This window comes from Rhinoraja longicauda, chromosome 13 (assembly GCF_053455715.1).
Source record: "Rhinoraja longicauda isolate Sanriku21f chromosome 13, sRhiLon1.1, whole genome shotgun sequence".
Lineage (NCBI taxonomy): Eukaryota > Metazoa > Chordata > Chondrichthyes > Rajiformes > Arhynchobatidae > Rhinoraja > Rhinoraja longicauda.
The window spans coordinates 31,373,949-31,393,446 of record NC_135965.1 but is presented as its reverse complement, the minus strand read 5'-3'; the positions used below and the strand labels follow the sequence as shown (position 1 = coordinate 31,393,446).

General features: G+C 44.1%; 1 protein-coding gene across 1 annotated transcript in view; it reads left to right on the top strand.

Moving 5' to 3' along the window:
• The window catches only part of inpp5d (inositol polyphosphate-5-phosphatase D), a 98,402-nt gene that overhangs the window by 61,226 nt on the left and 17,678 nt on the right, over window positions 1–19,498 (top strand). The window contains exons 14-24 of the mRNA XM_078410727.1: window positions 420–516; window positions 2,078–2,216; window positions 3,814–3,922; window positions 4,963–5,051; window positions 6,140–6,221; window positions 7,211–7,300; window positions 8,671–8,784; window positions 10,291–10,370; window positions 11,634–11,721; window positions 15,233–15,376; window positions 15,888–15,984. Coding sequence (XP_078266853.1) covers window positions 420–516; window positions 2,078–2,216; window positions 3,814–3,922; window positions 4,963–5,051; window positions 6,140–6,221; window positions 7,211–7,300; window positions 8,671–8,784; window positions 10,291–10,370; window positions 11,634–11,721; window positions 15,233–15,376; window positions 15,888–15,984 — 1,129 coding nt within the window. The remainder of the gene's footprint in view (window positions 1–419; window positions 517–2,077; window positions 2,217–3,813; window positions 3,923–4,962; window positions 5,052–6,139; window positions 6,222–7,210; window positions 7,301–8,670; window positions 8,785–10,290; window positions 10,371–11,633; window positions 11,722–15,232; window positions 15,377–15,887; window positions 15,985–19,498) is intronic.

Genomic DNA, 19,498 nt, shown 5'->3' with positions numbered 1-19,498 from the left:
CCACCACTTGTTATTGCCAGCTCCCTTGGTCGATGAGAATCCCATGGTGAGCTCTCCACTTGACTCAATGCACTGTTTGGTTAAGGTTCTCCCTTCTCTGAGGCAATCTCTTGGGGACATGGATGACTTGCCTCTGTCAATTCTGTGGGTACCACGTTTGCAGTTTTCCCTGTTCACATTTTGAACAACCACTGAGTACTGCAGTTGGCTGTGGCACCTCCATATTCAGATGACTGATAATTAGGTCTAGGGTACTCAGTTGTTTGATCAAAATGTAGGAAGCTTTGGTGTATAAGAATAGCTGGTAATTTGATGCATGGTGTCCAACTGCTGATAACTTTAAGTAGATTGTTACCAGTTTGATTGGTTGAGTTAACTGTTGGTTTACTCATTGTATTTACTGATTGTATTTCTTTCAGGTAATAAAGGAGCTGTGGGCGTGTCCTTCATGTTTAATGGCACATCCATTGGATTTATCAACAGTCACCTAACCTCCGGAGGTGGGAAGAAGCTAAGGTAAGAGGGAGGCAGTAGGTGTGAGGAATCTACCTTTAATTCAGTTTATTGTCACGTGTACCGAGGTACAGGGAAAAAGCTTTCGTTGCATGCTAACCAGTCAGTGGAAAGACAATACATGATCACAATCGAGCCATCCACAGTGTACAAATGCACGATAAAGGGAATAATGTGAATAATGTTTAGTGCAAGATAACGCAATAAAGTCTGATCAGCGATAGTTCGAAGGTCTCCAATGAGGTAGATAGTAGCTCAGGACTGCTCATGGTAGGATGGTTCAGTTGCTTGATACCAGCTGGATTGCTGAAACACCTTTGGCACTGCTGGCATTTTCTATCTCTTTAAAATGTATTGGGGTGGAAGTGAACATGGCACAGTGAAGCACTATCTTATGTAGATCTTTATAAACTAGTTAATTATCATCATATCATATATATACAGCCGGAAACAGGCCTTTTCGGCCCTCCAAGTCCGTGCCGCCCAGTGATCCCCGTACATTAACACTATCCTACACCCACTAGGGACAATTTTTACATTTACCCAGCCAATTAACCTACATACCTGTACGTCTTTGGAGTGTGGGAGGAAACCGAAGATCTCGGAGAAAACCCACGCAGGTCACGGGGAGAACGTACAAACTCCTTACAGTGCAGCACCCGTAGTCAGGATCGAACCTGAGTCTCCGGCGCTGCATTCGCTGTAAAGCAGCAACTCTACCGCTGCGCTACCGTGTTGGGCATATGCTCTTTGGTTACCTGCCAATTAATGAGATGGTAAAGTAGACATTGATTTTGATGGAGAAAGATCTTGTGGAGTTCCCCTTGGAGATTATATGGAAGTGTTGCATTGAGAGTACTGTGAGAAGCTGCCTCCTGATTATGGAATATCATTCCATACAGCAAGCTTTTGATTTTGCCAAAATCATTCATAGCTATTGGTGGGACCAGGTCATGCAAAAAAAAACACCTGTTGTGTTTCTTGCACTATGAGACACTTCAAAGATACCTCTTTGGCTGTTGTTCACTTGGGGATGCCCTGTATTTGTGAAAGTCCCAATATAATGGAGGCTTTTCTCTTCATGGCCATGACCAGCAATTGAGCCTGGCCAAGGTTGTTTCTCAAAACATGTGACTAAGGCCAGCCCGCCCTGCTGAATGTAGGGTTCATTCATGAAATGTGCCCATTTTGCATTAAATTCTGAAATTCGCTTAAATTCATGAAATTCGCCCTAGTTTGGTTTAGTTTAGTTTAGATATGTAATGTGGAAACAAGCCCAACAATCAACTGAATCCATGCCGACCAACAATCTCCCGTACACTAGTTCTATATTATCCCAGTTTTGCATCCTAAACGCTAGGGACAATTGACAGAAGCCAATTAATCTACTTGAAGTGGAAATGTTTGTGGGGCTATTGTGAAAGACCAAGGGGATGGGAGTGAATGGAAACTTGTTCAAAGAGTTGTGTTTGATATGATGAGACATGTTGCTACATTTTACAAACCCCAGCATGAAAGTGAAAAGTCTGTTTTTTAAATAAATTGCTTTTTTCTCCTTTGACAGACGAAACCAAAACTACATCAATATCCTGCGTTTCGTTAACCTTGGAGACAAAAACTTGAGTCCATTTGATATCACTAATAGGTTCACGCATCTCTTCTGGCTCGGAGACTTGAACTACAGAGTGGAACTCCCAACACAGGTGAGGGCCAGGGCTTGGGTGAGGGCCACATGCTGGGTGAAGTCTATAGGCTGGGAGAAGTCATAGGATGCCATGAGGCTGCAGAGTAACTTGGATAGGTTGGGTGAGTGGGCAGATGCATGGCAGATGCAGTATAATGTGGATAAATGTGAGGTTATTCACTTTGGTGGCAAGAACAGGAAGGCAGATTATTATCTGACTGGTGTCCGATTAGGAAAAGGGGGGGGGGGGGGGGGGGTGTAACGAGACCTGGGTGTCCTTGTACATTAGTCACTGAAAGTAAACATGATTGTAGTCTGCTTATGTAACCACACGAATCAGGTGAAACCCATATAATGGTATCCTTGTTGGAGTCTCTTAAAGGCAGGACATTGATATTGTCAAAGCAAGTCATTAATATGTAATATTTTGTCAAGTCCTGCTGAGTCACTCCAGCACAGATCACTGTGGAACTCCACTGGTCACAGATCTCCAGCCTGAATATGTTCTTGCACCGCGACTCTCTGTTTTCTATCAGTCCCGATGTGTGACATTACAGTAAGCAATCCACTGTATCACACAGTGTGTGACCTACGTGTGAAAGGACAGTGTTGACAACATATTCCCTAAATTGCAGACATTTAATGGCTGCACTTTTGGCCTTGCTGCAATCTCTCTAGTAACCTCATGCCAACTAGTCCAAGCTATAGTTTGGAGGGTCACAGTGGCTTCCTTGCGCAATGAACATGTGGGTGTTCATCACCAGCCTTTCAGGTCCCCCTCACCTTGTAGGAACACTCTCATACAACCTATCCCAATCCAATCACTGACAGTAACAACTCTCTCTGAGAAGAATGGCACTTGTACTGCAAATGCCCCCTTACACTGGCAACAATCACACCAGTGAGGCTGAATGCTGGCTGCTGCAAGAACTTGCAATAGATGATAAGGAACATTGTACTGACACTAACTCAAGTAAAACACTTGCTTTCCCTCTCCCTCCGTCCCTCCCCCACCCCAGTTCTCCAACTAGTTTCTCTGTCCTGATCAATTTTACTGATTGTGTGCCTCGTTGTCACCTTCCCTTCAGCTAACAATGAACCATTCTACATTTCCTTGATCATCGTCAGAGGTTATGGGGAGAAGGCAGGAGAATGGGTTTAGGAGGGAGAGATAGAGCAGCCATGACTGAATGGCGGAGTAGACTTGATGGGCCGAATGCTATCACTTATGATAGTTGTCTGCTATCACTTATGATCGTCTGCTTTGAACTGTTGTTTTCACACCTTACCCTTCCACATCTCTAGTTTCCCTCTCCCTTGGCCCTCAGTCTGAAGAAGAGTCTCGACCCGAAACATCACCCAATCCTCTCCAGAGATGCTGCCTGTTCTGCTGAGTTACTCCAGCATTTTGTGCCGATCCACAGTACTGTATTACTCAGGAGAAGCAGACAACAGCGTTTTGGCAACTTTACAACTGAGGATGCACTCTTTCTGGGATTTCCACAAATCTCATTAGTGTGACCCATGTTATTGTTTTAATTCTAGGTGATAAAACATTTTTTAGACTGGGGCATTTTGGTGCAGGGTGCCATTTTGATTAAATCTCTATTTTGCAGGAAGCTGAGAATATTGTAGAGAAGATCAAGCAGCAGCAGTACCAGGAACTGTTGCCCAAGGACCAGCTGACGATCGAGCAGAATGATAAGAAGATTTTCCTCCAGTTCCGTAAGAACATGTTGCAAGGGCCGATGGGTGGGAAGCAGGGGGGAGGAAGAGATATTCAAGATCAGGGAAGGTGTGTCAAAGCGAGCATAAGAGAACAAGGAGCATTCAGGCAAATTTTTATGTAATAGCTTATTGGGGTTAAATGCAGTGCTGGGAGTGATAGTCAAAGCAGAATCCATAATGCTATTCAACATTAAAAGTGATAAATACCCAAACAACAGAAGTTTGAAGGGGTAGGATGCAGAAGAGAAATAAATATTACGGACAGCACTTTCAAGCAGATTTTTTTTTAGATTTTTTTTTTAGATTTTAGAGATACAGCGCGGAAACAGGCCCTTCGGCCCACTTCTGTGCCGCCCAGCGATCCCCGCACATTAACACTATCCTACACACACTAGGGACAATTTTTACATTTTACCCAGTCAATTAACCTACATACCTGTATGTCTTTGGAGTGTGGGAGGAAACCGAAGATCTCGGAGAAAACCCACGCAGGTCACGGGGAGAACATACAAACTCCGTACAGACGGCGCCCGTAGTCAGGATCGAACCTGAGTCTCAGGCGCTGCATTCGCTGTAAGGCAGCAACTCTACCGCTGCGCCACCGTGCCACCCATATAACAGTGGCACAGTGGGAGAGTTGCTGCCTTACAGTGCCAGAGACCCGGGTTCGATCCTGACTACAGGTGTTGTCTGTATAGAGTTTGTATGTTCTCCCTGTGACTGTGTGGGTTTTCTCTGGGTGCTCCAGTTTCCTCCCACATTCCAAAGACATACAGGTTTGTTGGTCAATTGGCTTCTATAAATTGTCCCTGGTGTGTCGGATAGAACTAGTGTATGGGTCATCGCTGGTTGGTGTGGACACGTTGGGCCAAAGGGCCTGTTTTCACTCCGTATCCCTAAACTAAACTATATCAGGAACCAATTCTTTGTTTGAATTATGGAACTTGCTCCAGTTGATTCATGTTATAGGAATAATTACATTCCAGCACCGTATGTGCTCTCATTACAAAATTAAGGTAGCGTTTTTCATGTTGCAGAAGAAGAAGAGATTACTTTTCCTCCAACCTATCGGTATGAACGTGACAAGAGGGACACGTACACCTACACCAAACAGAAGGCCACAGGAGTGAGTATTAGAAGCATTGCTCTTTCTACTAGTGGCATTTTCCGCACTGATTTTGAGCCTGCTAGAACGTGGCAATGAAGCTCTCTCCATTTCAGGAGAGCTAAAGCGTGTTTGATGCTGGGTGAGGCTTCTTCTCCATTGTCCCATTGTACTTTCTCAGGACAGGTTGAGCATGGACTGCTCACAGAATAAAGCTTTCTTCGCACTCTCTTGACAAAACCTGGTGGAGAAATGTTGTTCGCTCATTGTACATTGCGCCGTCAAACTCCGAGCTGAAGTACTAGATGAATTAAATGCAGAATTGAGCTCCCTTTACAGTGTCTAGTCAATGATTCCGTGGATTAGACACAGAGTAAAGTTCTTTCTACACCATTCAATATTAAAAAGAAGGAATTAGACAATAGAAAGTAGGAACAGGAGTATTTCAATCCCTCAAACCCATTTCACCATTCAGTAGGATTGTGGCTCACTGATTAGAAATGTGTCCTACTGACCAAACCAAGGGGCATGGATAACAAGGGTTATACGAAGAGACCAGCTCTATCTATCCTATCCATGCAAACTTCTTCAGTCTGAAGAAGGGTCTCGACCCGAAACGTCACCCATTCCTTCTCTCCCGAGATGCTGCCTGACCTGCTGAGTTACTCCAGCATTTTGTGAATAAATACCTTCGATTTGTACCAGCATCTGCAGTTATTTTCTTATACTATCATGCAACAACTCTATTGCTCACATATCTTCCTGGTTCATTATCCTGAATTAGTTTGGCACATGTATTTTCCAAACGTGCATCCCCACCATTTATAGGGATTGCTTGTTGCTTGAAGTTGAAATGTTTCCATTCATTTGTTGATATGATTAATCTTGTGCAGTAATATGCCAATTGGGACTCCCTATATTAACTATATAAATACTGGTATACTTACTTATTGAGATTAGCTGTTGTTGGAGGAGTTTAGAGAGGTCTAACAAATTGTGGCGTTGGGAGATAATCACCTGTAAATTGGGTTAGAGCGAGAGTTGAATGTGGGGGCACATGTTGGCAAGGATGGGTCCTGGCAATTGGTAACAATTTTCTCTGTCCCCAGTTGAAGTACAACCTACCATCCTGGTGTGATCGTGTTCTGTGGAAGAGTTACCCCAACGTTCATGTAATGTGTCAGTCATACGGTAAGGACGTTTTGTTTCTGTTTGTCCTGAAACTGCTTGCATTTAACACGGCTCCTTAAAAGGTCCCATAATTAATGTGGCAGAACATTGAATACACAGTAAACAAGAAAATCTGGTATTAAGGCAACCATGCTCTCTAGTCCATAGGCCCCAGTGTGAAAGGACCTGCATTCAAAAGCACAAATGTGGGCACACAAACTCAGATTATTCATAATATCACGTTTTACAGATGCACAGAGATAGCAGTAGTCCATATATCCCTCGAAGCCTGGTACTTTCCATAAACTCACCATCGCAACAGAAGATAGATATACATTTATAAGACCATTTACTCACAATGTGGAATTTGAAATGATCATGAATCCTGCCCAAGTCTTAGCTGAGAAATTGGACCCTCAACTCACATAAGAAAGCTGTTTTATTCGTGTTTTCATGTGATAACAACCATTTCCCATTGAAAACCCATCCACCTCAAAATTAGACGTGCGGCTTCCAAGTGAGATATTGTTTGGGCATGACCAGGATTATCCGGTGTCTTTTGTGCACGTATTGCATGACATTCAGCTCTACCTTAATCCCAGAAATGTGGCTGGAAAAACAAGAAGCCAACTCTATAACAAGTTATTGTGTATACATGAACTAAATGTCCCTACCAGAAGAAACGGTGGATTTTGGAGTTCATTTGCATGAATTAAATTTTTAATGAACATCATTGATGAAGTTAATGAAAATCTTGCTGGATATCAGGGGCCAACTTTTCTGCAAGGCACTGGGTAAATGGATGAAATTTTACTGTACTTGAGATTAAATCTATTTTCAATCGCACAGCATTTTACAAAATAATTCTGAGGATCTCGGGTCTCACTGTTCATAAGTTATAGGAGATGAATTAGACCATTTGGCCCATTAAGTCTACTCCTACTGTTATTTTAACTGTGCAGTTACTGTGATAAAGATCTGTTGTCTAATTGTTGTTTTTTCCACTGCAGGGTGCACCACGGATATTGTCACCAGCGATCATTCACCAGTGTTTGCAACCTTTGAGGTGGGCGTGTCGACACAGTTTGTTTCTAAAACTGGTTAGTAGCTGTTGTGCTATCTCACGTGTACTTTCAAGCTCAACAGAATACAGACACTCGCTGAATGTGGAATAAAATAACGGGTCTGCCAGCTCGGTCTGAGCTGAGGAAAGATTCTTAGAGGGTGATGAACTTTTTAAATTCACAGTCCGAAAGGATTGGGGAGGATCAGTTATAGACTGTATTCAAAATAAAGATTGATAGATTGGAGATGCAACAAACTGCAGATGCTAGAATCTTGAGCAAAGCACAAAGTGCTGGAGTACCTCAGTGGGTCAGGCAGCATCAGTAGAGGGAATGGATGGGTGACGTTTTGGGTTGAGATCTTTCTTCAGTCAAGATTAATAGATATCTGTATTTAAAGGAATCAAGGTATGGTCTGGTAGAACATCACACCATCTCATCTGACCTATTCCCATGTGATTTTGTTGAGTGATAGAACAGGCTTGAGAATGGCTTAACCTTGCTTTCTTTATGCTCCTTGTTACGTTATCCATAAACCAGCAGAATCCCCGGTGGTCTGAGCCACACTGCAGCTAGAACCCGGTCTTGCCCACTTCTCGACTTACACAAGGGTGAAGAAATTCAACAGCAAAGGCTACAGGTGGGATCTGGGGGCGATTTGGAAGGAGCGCAGCTCTGCAGAGTAACAGGAAAAGTCCAGACAAACCTGGCTTAAATCTCCTTTGTGAAGAAACCTAAGATTAGGTCCAGCATCCCTGCTCTCCTGCTAATGGCGAGAAGACAATGGGAGCAGAGAACTGAGTGTCTTCATTTTAACTACCTCTTGTACGATGGTGTTCTCTGGGGTAGTAGAACACATTTTGTAATCCTAAACTTTCACATGAAAAGTAGCTAATGGATGAAGTACAGGAAGACAGACTACACTTCTATATCAAGAATCAGAGTCATGAGGAGATAGATGGTCCAGGACAGGGTGTGTTTATACGGCAGAGGGTGGGCTGGTGGGGAGAGTTAAGGGGGGAGAGATAAAATGGAACTGCTGAATCTGGTTTATACTGAAGATAGACACAAAATGCTGGAATAACTCAACGGATCAGGCAACATCTCTAGAGAAAAGGAATGGGTGACATTTCAGATCAGAACCCTTGATCAGACTTTTTCAGTCTGAAGAAGGGTTCCGACCCGAAACGTTACCTATTCCTTTTTCCCAGGGATGCTGTCTGACCCACAAAGTTACTCCAGCATTTTGTGCCTATAAATGGTTTCCATTATTGCTCTGCCTCTGTAAACCTATGAAGGAAAACTACAATCCCAGAGTAATGAAAATGAAGGGCGTGTGTGCAGCCACTAACATAATGATTGATGTTGATGATTAATATCTCACTAACGTCAACTTTACTCCTCAGACCCCAACAATGCTGACTCTCCAGGCACAATCGATTTCCTCAAGTGTGAAGCCACGTTGAAAACTAAATCCAAGACAAAGTTCTTCATTGAATTCCACTCCAGTTGCTTAGAAAGTAAGAATGCTCATAGAAGAGGCCCTCACCCAAAGCCTGACGTTGTTTCACAGATCACACCTCGTTTCCCGTTTCCCACCTGCAGTCAAGTGTGAAAGTGGATGCTGTGTGTTCCTCTGTCCGTTGCTGTGTATCTAGATCTGTAGGCAGTTTTATACATTTACTTATTTATAACGTGAAATTATTTCACAAATTGCAATAGAAGCAAAAATACTTTGCACAGTGCAGCGTGTCCAGGCATTGAGCAAAGCAGTTCATTCTGAAATCCTGTTATTTAGCATAAACTGCTCCATTGTTTTTAGGTCAGGCAATTTGGGAAACTTGTTCTGATCCGAATGTTGCAGTGACAACAGATTTAGACCATTCAGCCCATCAAGTCTACTCTGCTATTCAATCATGGCTGATCTATCTTCCCTCGCAACCCCATTCTCCTGCTTTCTCCCCATAACCCCTGATACCTGTACTAATTAATGCTGTCAGACATGCAATGACATCACTTACCCACTATTTGAGCATTCACTGCCCATGAAGACTATAAGCCACTTGCCCAAAGCAAGCCGAGGTTTGTGTAGGTGCAGGGTAAAGGAGACCTGCTTAATTTGGGATGCACAGCAGGGAGGCCTTATTTAATCAGTGTTCCCGCTCAGCAGATCACATGACTAAAACCCAGACCACAGACCATCCTTGAGTTTAACTTTCAATGCCGTCTCTCAATGACCCCCCCCCCCCCCACCAAATTTAAACCCAATCCACGCAGCAGATGGAGATCTTTACTTGGGTCTGTGTGTAGGCCTGGTCTGTTATCCATTTGCACTGTACATTGCTGCCAGGACCTCGCAGAAATGGTTCGATTTAAACTTTTTCTTTCCAAAAGCGATTTAAATAGTTTCATTAAATTTTCTTCTTTATTGAAATTTCAAATGTGCCTGTGAAATGTCCTCCCACACCCACCACCATCATCCATTGTCTCCTTGCCAGAGATCCCTCCAGGGAGTGATGACACAGCAGCTAACTCAGTTGTCTCCCAGTTATCACAACTGGTCCTGACCTCTGGCACTGTCAATGTGAAGTGTTCACCTTCTCCATAACCATGTGCTTCTCCAGTTTTCTCCCACACCCAAACAAGAGCTGGTAGATTAATTGGCTGCTATAAATGAGCCGTAAGTGTAGGTAAGTGGAAAAAGAAGGGGTAGTTGATGAATAAACGTGCAGGTCTGTGGAGATATAAGAAGAAAAATATTATTGGTGAGATTGCGCTGCTGGCATCTAGCAGAGTCCTGATGGGTTGAATGGCCTTTTCCATGTCATAGTAAGACCAGTAACAGAACCATTGCCAATGTTATCGATAGATGGCAGATGGTTGCCTTCTGTGTTTTATTGGGTGAGTAGAGTCTGTTCACATTCACTGCGTCTGGTCACTGATGCTTCTGGAAAAGTATCTGGCTACTTCTGTGGATTTCATTCTGCATCAGGAGAGAACCTAAACTAGCTTTGTGCTTCTTCTAGATCCTGTAAAGAGTGCCGAAGGTGAGAACCAAGAGCCGAGAGATGAGAACCTTGCTGTCATATGGAGTACTCTCCCTGAGGTAACTAGAACTAGCTGAGCTTCTAATTATTGTTATCAATGGCTGAGTTTAGCATTTCATCTTTCTAAAGAAATCAGTTCTTTTAAAAATCAGTTGTCCTATCCTCCAGTAACCAAATGAGACACAGATATGGATAGAATGATAGGACTAATTGCTGGTTACAGCTGGTCTTGAAGCCAGCAAATAACAAACAGCATGGGGGCCTGTAAGCATGGGGGTCTTTACCTTGCAGTAAGGTTGAAGTTAGACACAAAGGGTTGTTGTAGCTCAGGATGGGTGATGTTTTGGTCGGGACCTTTCTTCAGACTGAAAGTAGAGCGGAGGGAATTGGAGGTATGAAAAGGCAGCAGGGCTGGCAACAGATGACCAAGGAAAGGCAGAGCCCATAATGCCCATTGTTGGCTGGGGAAGAGGTGATAACAAAGGGATACAAGGATGTGAACAGTGAAACTAGTAGAATGACTAGGGCAGTGGAGGGGGGGTTTTGGGAAGAGGGAATGCAGGCATTACTTGAAATTTGAGAAATCAATGGTCATACCACTGGGTTGTAAGATGCCCAAGCAAAATATGAGGTGCTGTTCCTCCAATTTGTATGTGGCCTCACTCTGACAGTGGAGGAAGCCCAGGACAGAAAGGTCAGTCTGGGGATGGGAAGGGGAGTTAAAATGTTTAGAGACTGTGAGATCGTGTAGGTCAAGGAGGTTGAAGTTGTGGCTGAACCCTTTCTGAAGCTTAAACGTCTCACAGAATGAGCAAACTGAGCTTCAGATCGGAGAGTTTCTCCCTGAACATCCTGGGCAAGTATTACCTCTGTGTGAAGGCAGACAAAAAATGCTGGAGTAACTCAGTGGGACAGGCAGCATCTCTGGAGAGAAGGAATGGGTGACGTTTCGGGTCGAGACCCTTTCTTCAGACTCGAGAGAAGGAATGGGTGATGTTCTGGGGTCGAGACCCTTCTTTAGACTGTATGCCACAAGAATCCTAGCTGGAGACCTGGCATTGTTTAATGGATGATGTGAGGCAGAATGACGGCACCAATGCTACAACTGGACTCACAGCTGTGGCTTGACAGCTGATAGATGGTCCAGGGCAACCTGGATGCCCAGGAGCCATTCCCCAGCAGGGGTCAATGCCTTTGAAAGTGGGGGATAAAAGATATAAATGAAACAGATCAATATATGAAATGTTCATTGTTCCATGTCTCTTGGATCTGGTTATTTATTGCCTGCAAATTTATATTGGATCTTTCCCACCTCCCTACAGTTAATACCCATTATCTCTGACCCAGAGTATTTATTGGACCAACACATCCTCATCTGTGTCAAGTCTACCGATAGCTATGAATCATACGGTAAGCACGAAGTGTATGTGGACAGTCTCAATGAGCAGCAACTTTCCTTACAGCAGTTCTTACCCCGGGATACCAGGTGGAGACCTCACTGTCTCTGTGCAGAGCAGTGCAGCAAGGAGTGTGGGGAAACTTGACGAGGGGAGATGACGTGGCCCTGTTGAGACCCATCCCTCTATTTCTTGATTAAAAATAAAAAATGCTACAAACACCAAACAGGTCAGCCAGCATCTGTGGAAAGCGAAACAGAGTCAAAGACAATAGACAATAGACAATAGACAATAGGTGCAGGAGTAGGCCATTCAGCCCTTCGAGCCAGCACCGCCATTCAATGCGATCATGGCTGATCACTATCAATCAGTACCCCGTTCCTGCCTTCTCCCCATACCCCCTGACTCCGCTATCCTTAAGAGCTCTATCCAGCTCTCTCTTGAAAGCATCCAACGAACTGGCCTCCACTGCCTTCTGAGGCAGAGAATTCCACACCTTCACCACCCTCTGACTGAAAAAGTTCTTCCTCATCTCCGTTCTAAATGGCCTACCCCTTATTCTCAAACTGTGGCCCCTTGTTCTGAATAGACCTCTCTTTAGAATTGGGAAAGAGAGAAGAAAACAAGATGGTTTTAAATTGCAGTAAGGGTGGGAGAGGATAACGAAGACAAAGAGCATATTTCTAATGGTGTGGGGCAATGTGTGTCGGTGGGACCATGGACTGGAGGTGCCTGCAGTCAGTACCTGCCGGGGTTTGAGTACAATGTGGCTACACATCCCTTTGCATCTTCAGTGCTGGCAGAAGCTTTCTCCCATGTGATTCAAACCAAGAACTTAAAATTCAGCTGCTTTGGGGAGCTAGTGGTGTTGTTTGTGTACTGTGGCACACAGGCACATTTGGGTGCAAGTCATGCTGGTGGTTCTGTTGGTGGGATGGCCAGCGCATACAGAGCTAATGCCCACCAGAAGTAAGCAAAGTTGGCAGACAGTGGCGTCAGTCAGTGAGGCACTCATTAGAGCTCAGCTAACACGTTCTCTGTAACTTCACAGTGTTAAACGTGGACTCAGTGACACGGAGGGGATCCATGACCACATGTAGTTATTGTTTGTTTCAAGTTGTTGGTATGATTGTAAGTTTAGTTTAGAGATACAGCATGAAAACAGGCCCTTCGGCCCACTGAGTCCAGGCCGACTAGTGATCCCTACATATTAACACTGTCCTACGCAAAGTAGGGACAATTTATAATGTTACCAAGCCAATTAGCCTACAAGCCTGCACATCTTTGGGATGTGAGAGGAAACGGGAACTCCCGGAAAAAATACCACGGGGAGAACGTACAAACTCCATACAGACAGCACTCATAGTCAGGATTGACCTGGGTCAGGATTGAACCTAGGTCTCTGGCGCTGTAAGGCAGCAACTCTTCTGCTGGGCCACTGTGCCACCCCTTCTTTAGTGCTTTCCAGATTTCTTGAAATCTGGAGTGTGGTGTGGCAGAAGTTGAAAGACTCTGTCCCTTGTTAAAAAAAACTCTGCACCGAACACTTCAAGAATCAAGGGAGTTTTATTGTCAAATGTCCCGAAACAGAACAATGAAATTTCTTACTTGCAGCAAGACAAAAGGTATGTAAACATAGTACTCAGTAGATACCATAATTAACAACAAAAAGAAGTTCAAAAAATTAAAAAATAACAATATAGTGCAAAAACAAAAAGAAGGCCCTGAAATCCCTTGTGCAATCTGGGCAGTTCATAGTTCGGACGTACACAGAGACAAACAATTTATTAGGGATTCTCCTTGGAGTACACTATAACAGAACAGAGAATGAACAGATAACACCTTAAGCAGGATGAGCTGGTGGAAAGCAGAGGGACAAAGCTGCATCTGCCCAGAGACCAATTCTCCCGCCTGATTTTCTGCATTAAACAGGAGCCTTGAAGAGGCCCAAACCACCAGTGTTGAGCAGGCCGCTCGCTGCCTTTGGATGCCTTCTGCTTTTGCTTCAATGGAAGCTGAGTTATCATGCAAAGGAAGAGGACCTGTTGTGCTGAACTTCTGCATCATTGTTGCAAAGTTGTACACCAAGTTGCATGCAAGATTAATGCTGGATCATTGCAGACTCTTTGAAGTTGCTCTCAGGCCTGCTAATATTAAGCATCTGCTAAACTCTTTGTATGCATGCTGCAGCAGGATTCCTTCCTCTGGCTCTCTAGGGTGCCAATACCACACGTGGCTGGAGTTCGCTTGCACCTTCTGCTTCACTGTGTGTGGGCCCTGTATCTTAGTTGACTGCTAAATTAGATGTAGTGTTACATCTGGTGATGAGATGGTGGTAGGGGATGGTAAAATGAGTGTGTGTGCCTGCACTCTTGCCCTTCTACTGTCATCTATCCAGATTGCAGCTCCCAGTCATCTGAAAGGAGAACACATAAGAGTAGTGTTCTGGAACTAGAAGGGGGGTGGGGGGCGGAAGGATAAGAGGCTGCTTCTTTCACTGTTGGCACTTATGAGGTCTGGAAACGGGATATTAGAAGGGGTTAGGTATGGATGTACAGCCATCTTTCACACTTTCACAATCATTGTCCAACTGTGTTATTGGGAGTGTAGGAAAATATCTGCAGATGCTGGTACAAATCGAAGGTATCACAAAATGCTGGAGTAACTCAGCAGGTCAGGCAGCATCTAGGAGAGAGGGAATGGGTGACGTTTTGGGTCGAGACCATTCTTCAGTCTGAAGAAGGGTCTCGACCCAAAACGTCACCCATTCCCTCTCTCCTAGATGCTGCCTGACCTGCTGAGTTATTCCAGCATTTTGTGATACCTTCGTGTTATTGGGAGTGATCATTTATGGGGATTACTGTCCCCTCCACAAGATAACGACTGACCTTGGGTGTTGCTGCCTGCAATTGTGTTCTGCAGTAAAAGGGTAAATGCATAACTGAGTTGCTTTGTTGGGGTGATGGTCCTGCCACTGTTAACCAACGGGTAGCTTGTTCAGGCTGTGGGATATGGATGTGAAATTTGGAACGGTGGCCAAAGTGTGTGTGCAGGGAAGGACAATCAGGTGCTGAGCCTTGTCCCAGAAGCTCAGAGGTGGGTGAGTGTGAAATCATTTTGCTTTAAAGATCCAACATTTAAGTGAAAAGAGAGGGGAAATTTATTTCACAAAACAACATGGAATGAAAGGTGGAGCAAGGAGATGGAAGAAAAACTTGCAAAGAGGAATTTGGTAAATACTTCACTAAGCAAAAAAATGACAAGCAAATGATGAGAGCAAGGAAGTGAGATGCATTGAAAGAGCCAGCATTAGGATGGGCTGAGTGGCCTCCTTTTTGTTGATTGTTAATAGGAATAACAATTATTAATATGGTTTATGCAGATTTTCCTGTTCTTAGAGAAAGAGAACTAAAGAGTTCTTAAAGAGTCGTTGCCCTGCTTTTTCCCTGCAGCTCCAAAGTGATTCTCATTTCTCCCAACATGGTGCATAACGCTGAGACTTTGCCTTGTGTTTTGCTGCCCAGGTGAGGGCTGCATTGCTCTGCAAGCTGGCTCCAATGAGATCACGTTCAACATCCCCCTGGAGCACCGGGGGGAGGAGACGGGCAAGTTCAGCGGCTCGTACAAACTGACCATTTCCGAGGGGAAACAGCGAGAGCGGACTTACGGTAATTTTCAGCTGCTTCCCGTTGTGAAATTATTCAATGATTCAGTGATACTTTATTGTCATATGTACCTAGGTGCAGTGTAATTCTTTGTTTCTGAATACAATACATAAAATACACAAAGAGCTTTTGGTGGCACCGACAAGGTTACAAGAGTACTCATTAGAGTCATGTATGAGCAAGGAGTAGGTGCTCAGAGTTTGGCAAGGCATGGCTAATTCGGAAGCCCCAATTTCTTATTCATTGTGCAGCAAAGGTTACTGGTGAATGAACCAAAGAAGGAATACTATAATTTCAGAGCAATGCACAGACTGCATTACCTCTCTACCGATCCCACTACTACCCATCTAAGGCCACACACTGAATCTGGTTCTGTGACCCAGTACTGTACAGGAATGAAGTTACATTTAGAATATCTTCTCAATTAAGCACGACATTCTCTAAATAGGTTTAACATTAACCTTATTTTTATATTTCTTTCTGGTGTTTAATTTAATTTGCTTTGTAATTGCAGATTTTATACAGTTGGAAAAAGATGAGATGATTTCAATTAAACAAAGCAAAACAAATACTCATACGGAACCTCAAAAAACCGGGGACCGTTCGGGATGGTAAGATCGATACGGTTAATGGAAGATGGGATTTTATTTGAATTTGAGTTGGGGTTAGGATGGATGTAAGCTTAAGCATTGAGCAATGACGGGTTTGAGGTTTTGAATCAGGACATGTCGAAGTAGAGTCAGAAGAAGGGTCTCGACCCGAAACATCACTTATTTCTTTTCTCCAGAGATGCTGCCTGACCCGCTGATTTACTCCAGCTTTTTGTGCCTATCTTCATGTTGACGTAGATTTGGGGTTGTGATTCAGGTTCAGTTTGCAGTGTTGGTATTGAGGTTTCAGTTAAAATTATGATGAAAGTGAATTTGGCCTCGAGGTTGGGTACTAGTAGATGTGGGATCGCAATTGAGGTCATTTTGATGTGGCATTGGCATTGAGGCTAAAGCTGTGTTTGGTAATAGGCATGTGTCTGGAATTTGTTCCTTGACCTTAAGATCTTTATTGTTTCAATAGACAATAGACAATAGGTGCAGGAGGAGGCCATTCGGCCCTTCGAGCCAGCACCGCCATTCAATGTGATCATGGCTGATCATTCTCAATCAGTACCCCGTTCCTGCCTTCTCCCCATACCCCCTGACTCCGCTATCCTTAAGAGCTCTATCCAGCTCTCTCTTGAATGGCACGTCACAATATTCCATTGGGTGAAATGTAATGGACAAACAGCCTCCGTGCATTACAACAGATGAGGACACTGCCTACATCAGCAGTTTTAACAATCTTCCCTTTTTAGATGGACAAGATGGCAGAGCCAAAAGAATGATGAGATAGTGTCTTCACCATGATTATTTTACTGCATATTCGTAAACAGAGGAAGGCTTTGTTAAACTATTATACTGACCTTTCCTCACTTTGATCAGGACAATGTGTTTCAAAGGGGTCAGTATGGAGGGGGCCCACTGATTAATTCATTTGAATTCCTAAAAGTCAGCCCACCCTTGTTGGCAAAACAGTGTTAATACTTCAGATTTTGTTGAATCTTTTTGCCACAGTTGGCCTGTTGGTGAGGTTTTTAGGTTTCCTTTGACACAAAACCATGAAGAACACTTTCAGTAAGAATTGTTCTGCCCACAACAAGCACTTGCTTCTTTCAACACCCACAGTGTCCCAATAATGACAAAATCTAAGATAGACACAAAAAGCTGGATTAACTCAGTGGGACAGGCAGCATTTCTGGAGAGAAGGAATGGGTGACGTTTCAGGTCGAGACTCTTCTTCAGACTGGTTAGGGATAAGAGAAATGAAGGATATAGATGACGATGTAGAGAGATAAAGAACAATGAATGAAAGATATGCAAAAAAGTAATGATAAGAAAAGAAACAGGCTATTGTTCGCTGTTTGTTGGGTGAAAATGTCAAAATCTACCTTGAAGGGATTATATCAATGAGGTATGCAATTGCTGTCTTTACAACTTTGATCACACCTCTGAGTAACGTTTCCACAAAATGCAGAAAGGAAAACAGTAATTGGTCAAGGTTAGTCATCAAAGACAAAAAGATAAACACAACGTGCTGGAGTAACTTAGCGGGTCAGGCCACATCTCTGGAGAAAAGGACTGTTCCGAGTCAGCATGGATTTACGAAGGGGAAATCATACTTGACTGATCTTCTGGAATTCTTTGAGGATGTAACCAGGAAAATTGACAGGGGAGAGCCAGTGGATGTGGTGTACCTTGACTTTCAGAAATTCTTTGACAAGGTTCCACATAGGAGATTAGTGGGCAAAATTAGAGCACATGGTATTGGAGGTAGGGTACTGACATGGATAGAAAATTGGTTGACAGACAGAAAGCAAAGAGTGGGGATAAATGGGTCCCTTTCAGAATGGCAGGCAGTAACAAGTGGGGTACCGCAAGGCTCGGTGCTGGGACCGCAGCTATTTACAATATACATTAATGACTTGGATGAAGGGATTAAAAGTACCATTAGCAAATTTGCAGATGATACAAAGCTGGGTGGTAGTGTGAACTGTGAGGAAGATGCTATGAGGTTGCAGGGTGACTTGGACAGGTTGTGTGAGTGGGCGGATGCATGGCAGATGCAGTTTAATGTGGATAAGTGTGAGGTTATCCACTTTGGTGGTAAGAATAGGAAGGCAGAGTATTATCTGAATGGTGTCAAGTTAAGAACAGGGGACGTACAACGAGATCTGGGTGTCCTAGTGCATCAGTCACTGAAAGGAAGCATGCAGGTACAGCAGGCAGTGAAGAAACCCAATGGAATGTTGGCCTTCATAACATGAGGAGTTGAGTATAGGAGCAAAGAGGTCCTTCTGCAGTTGTACAGGGCCCTAGTGAGACCGCACCTGGAGTACTGTGTGCAGTTTTAGTCTCCAAATTTGAGGAAGGATATTCTTGCTATTGAAGGCGTGCAGCGTAGGTTTACTAGGTTAATTCCCGGAATGGCGGGACTGTCATATGTTGAAAGACTGGAACGACTGGAAAGATTTATATACACTGGAATTTAGAAGGATGAGAGGGGATCTTATCGAAACATATAAGATTATTAAGGGGTTGGACACGTTAGAGGCAGGAAACATGTTCCCAATGTTGGGGGAGGCCAGAACAAGGGGCCACAGTTTAAGAATAAGGGGTAGGCCATTTAGAACGGAGATGAGGAAAAACTTTTTCAGTCAGAGAGTTGTGAATCTGTGGAATTATCTGCCTCAGAAGGCAGTGGAGGCCAATTCTCTGAATGCATTCAAGAGAGAGCTGGATAGAGCTCTTAAGGATAGCGGAGTCAGGGGGTATGGGGAGAAGGCGGGAACGGGGTACTGATTGAGAATGATCAGCCATGATCACATTGAATGGCGGTGCTGGCTCGAAGGGCCGAATGGCCTCCTCCTGCACCTATTGTCTATTGTCTATTGACTGAGTGATGTTTTGGGTCGGAACCCTTTTTCAGACTGACTAGCTGAGCTACTCCAGCATTTTGTGTCCGTCTTTGAACTAAATCAATATCTGCAGTTCTTTCCTACTCAGTTTGTTCCCTAAATCACTCTCACTCTCACACTCACACTCTCACACTTACTCTCTCCCTCTCTCCCTCTCTCCCTCTCTCCCACTCTCCCTCTCTCCCTCTCTCCCTCTCTCCCTCTCTCCCTCTCTCCCTCTCTCCCTCTCTCCCTCTCTCCCTCTCTCCCTCTCTCCCTCTCTCCCTCTCTCCCTCTCTCCCTCTCTCCCACTCTCCCACTCTCCCACTCTCCCACTCTCCCACTCTCCCACTCTCCCACTCTCCCACTCTCCCACTCTCCCACTCTCGCTTTCACTCGCTCTCAAGCTCAATCACACTCACTCTCTCACTACGGGGTTGTGGAATTTCTTTACCTCTCTTGGTCCAACCTTTCATTCCATTGCTTCTCTCTCAATAAAAGGTGTCCATTTATTTGTGTTAACCCTTTATTTAGTTGTTTTTCCAATTGTACCATTGTCCTTAATTGCTTTCCGTAAGTGACCACATTTTCCGCTACCGGTTGATCCAGGGTTTCAAGACTACGCTGCAGATAGAATT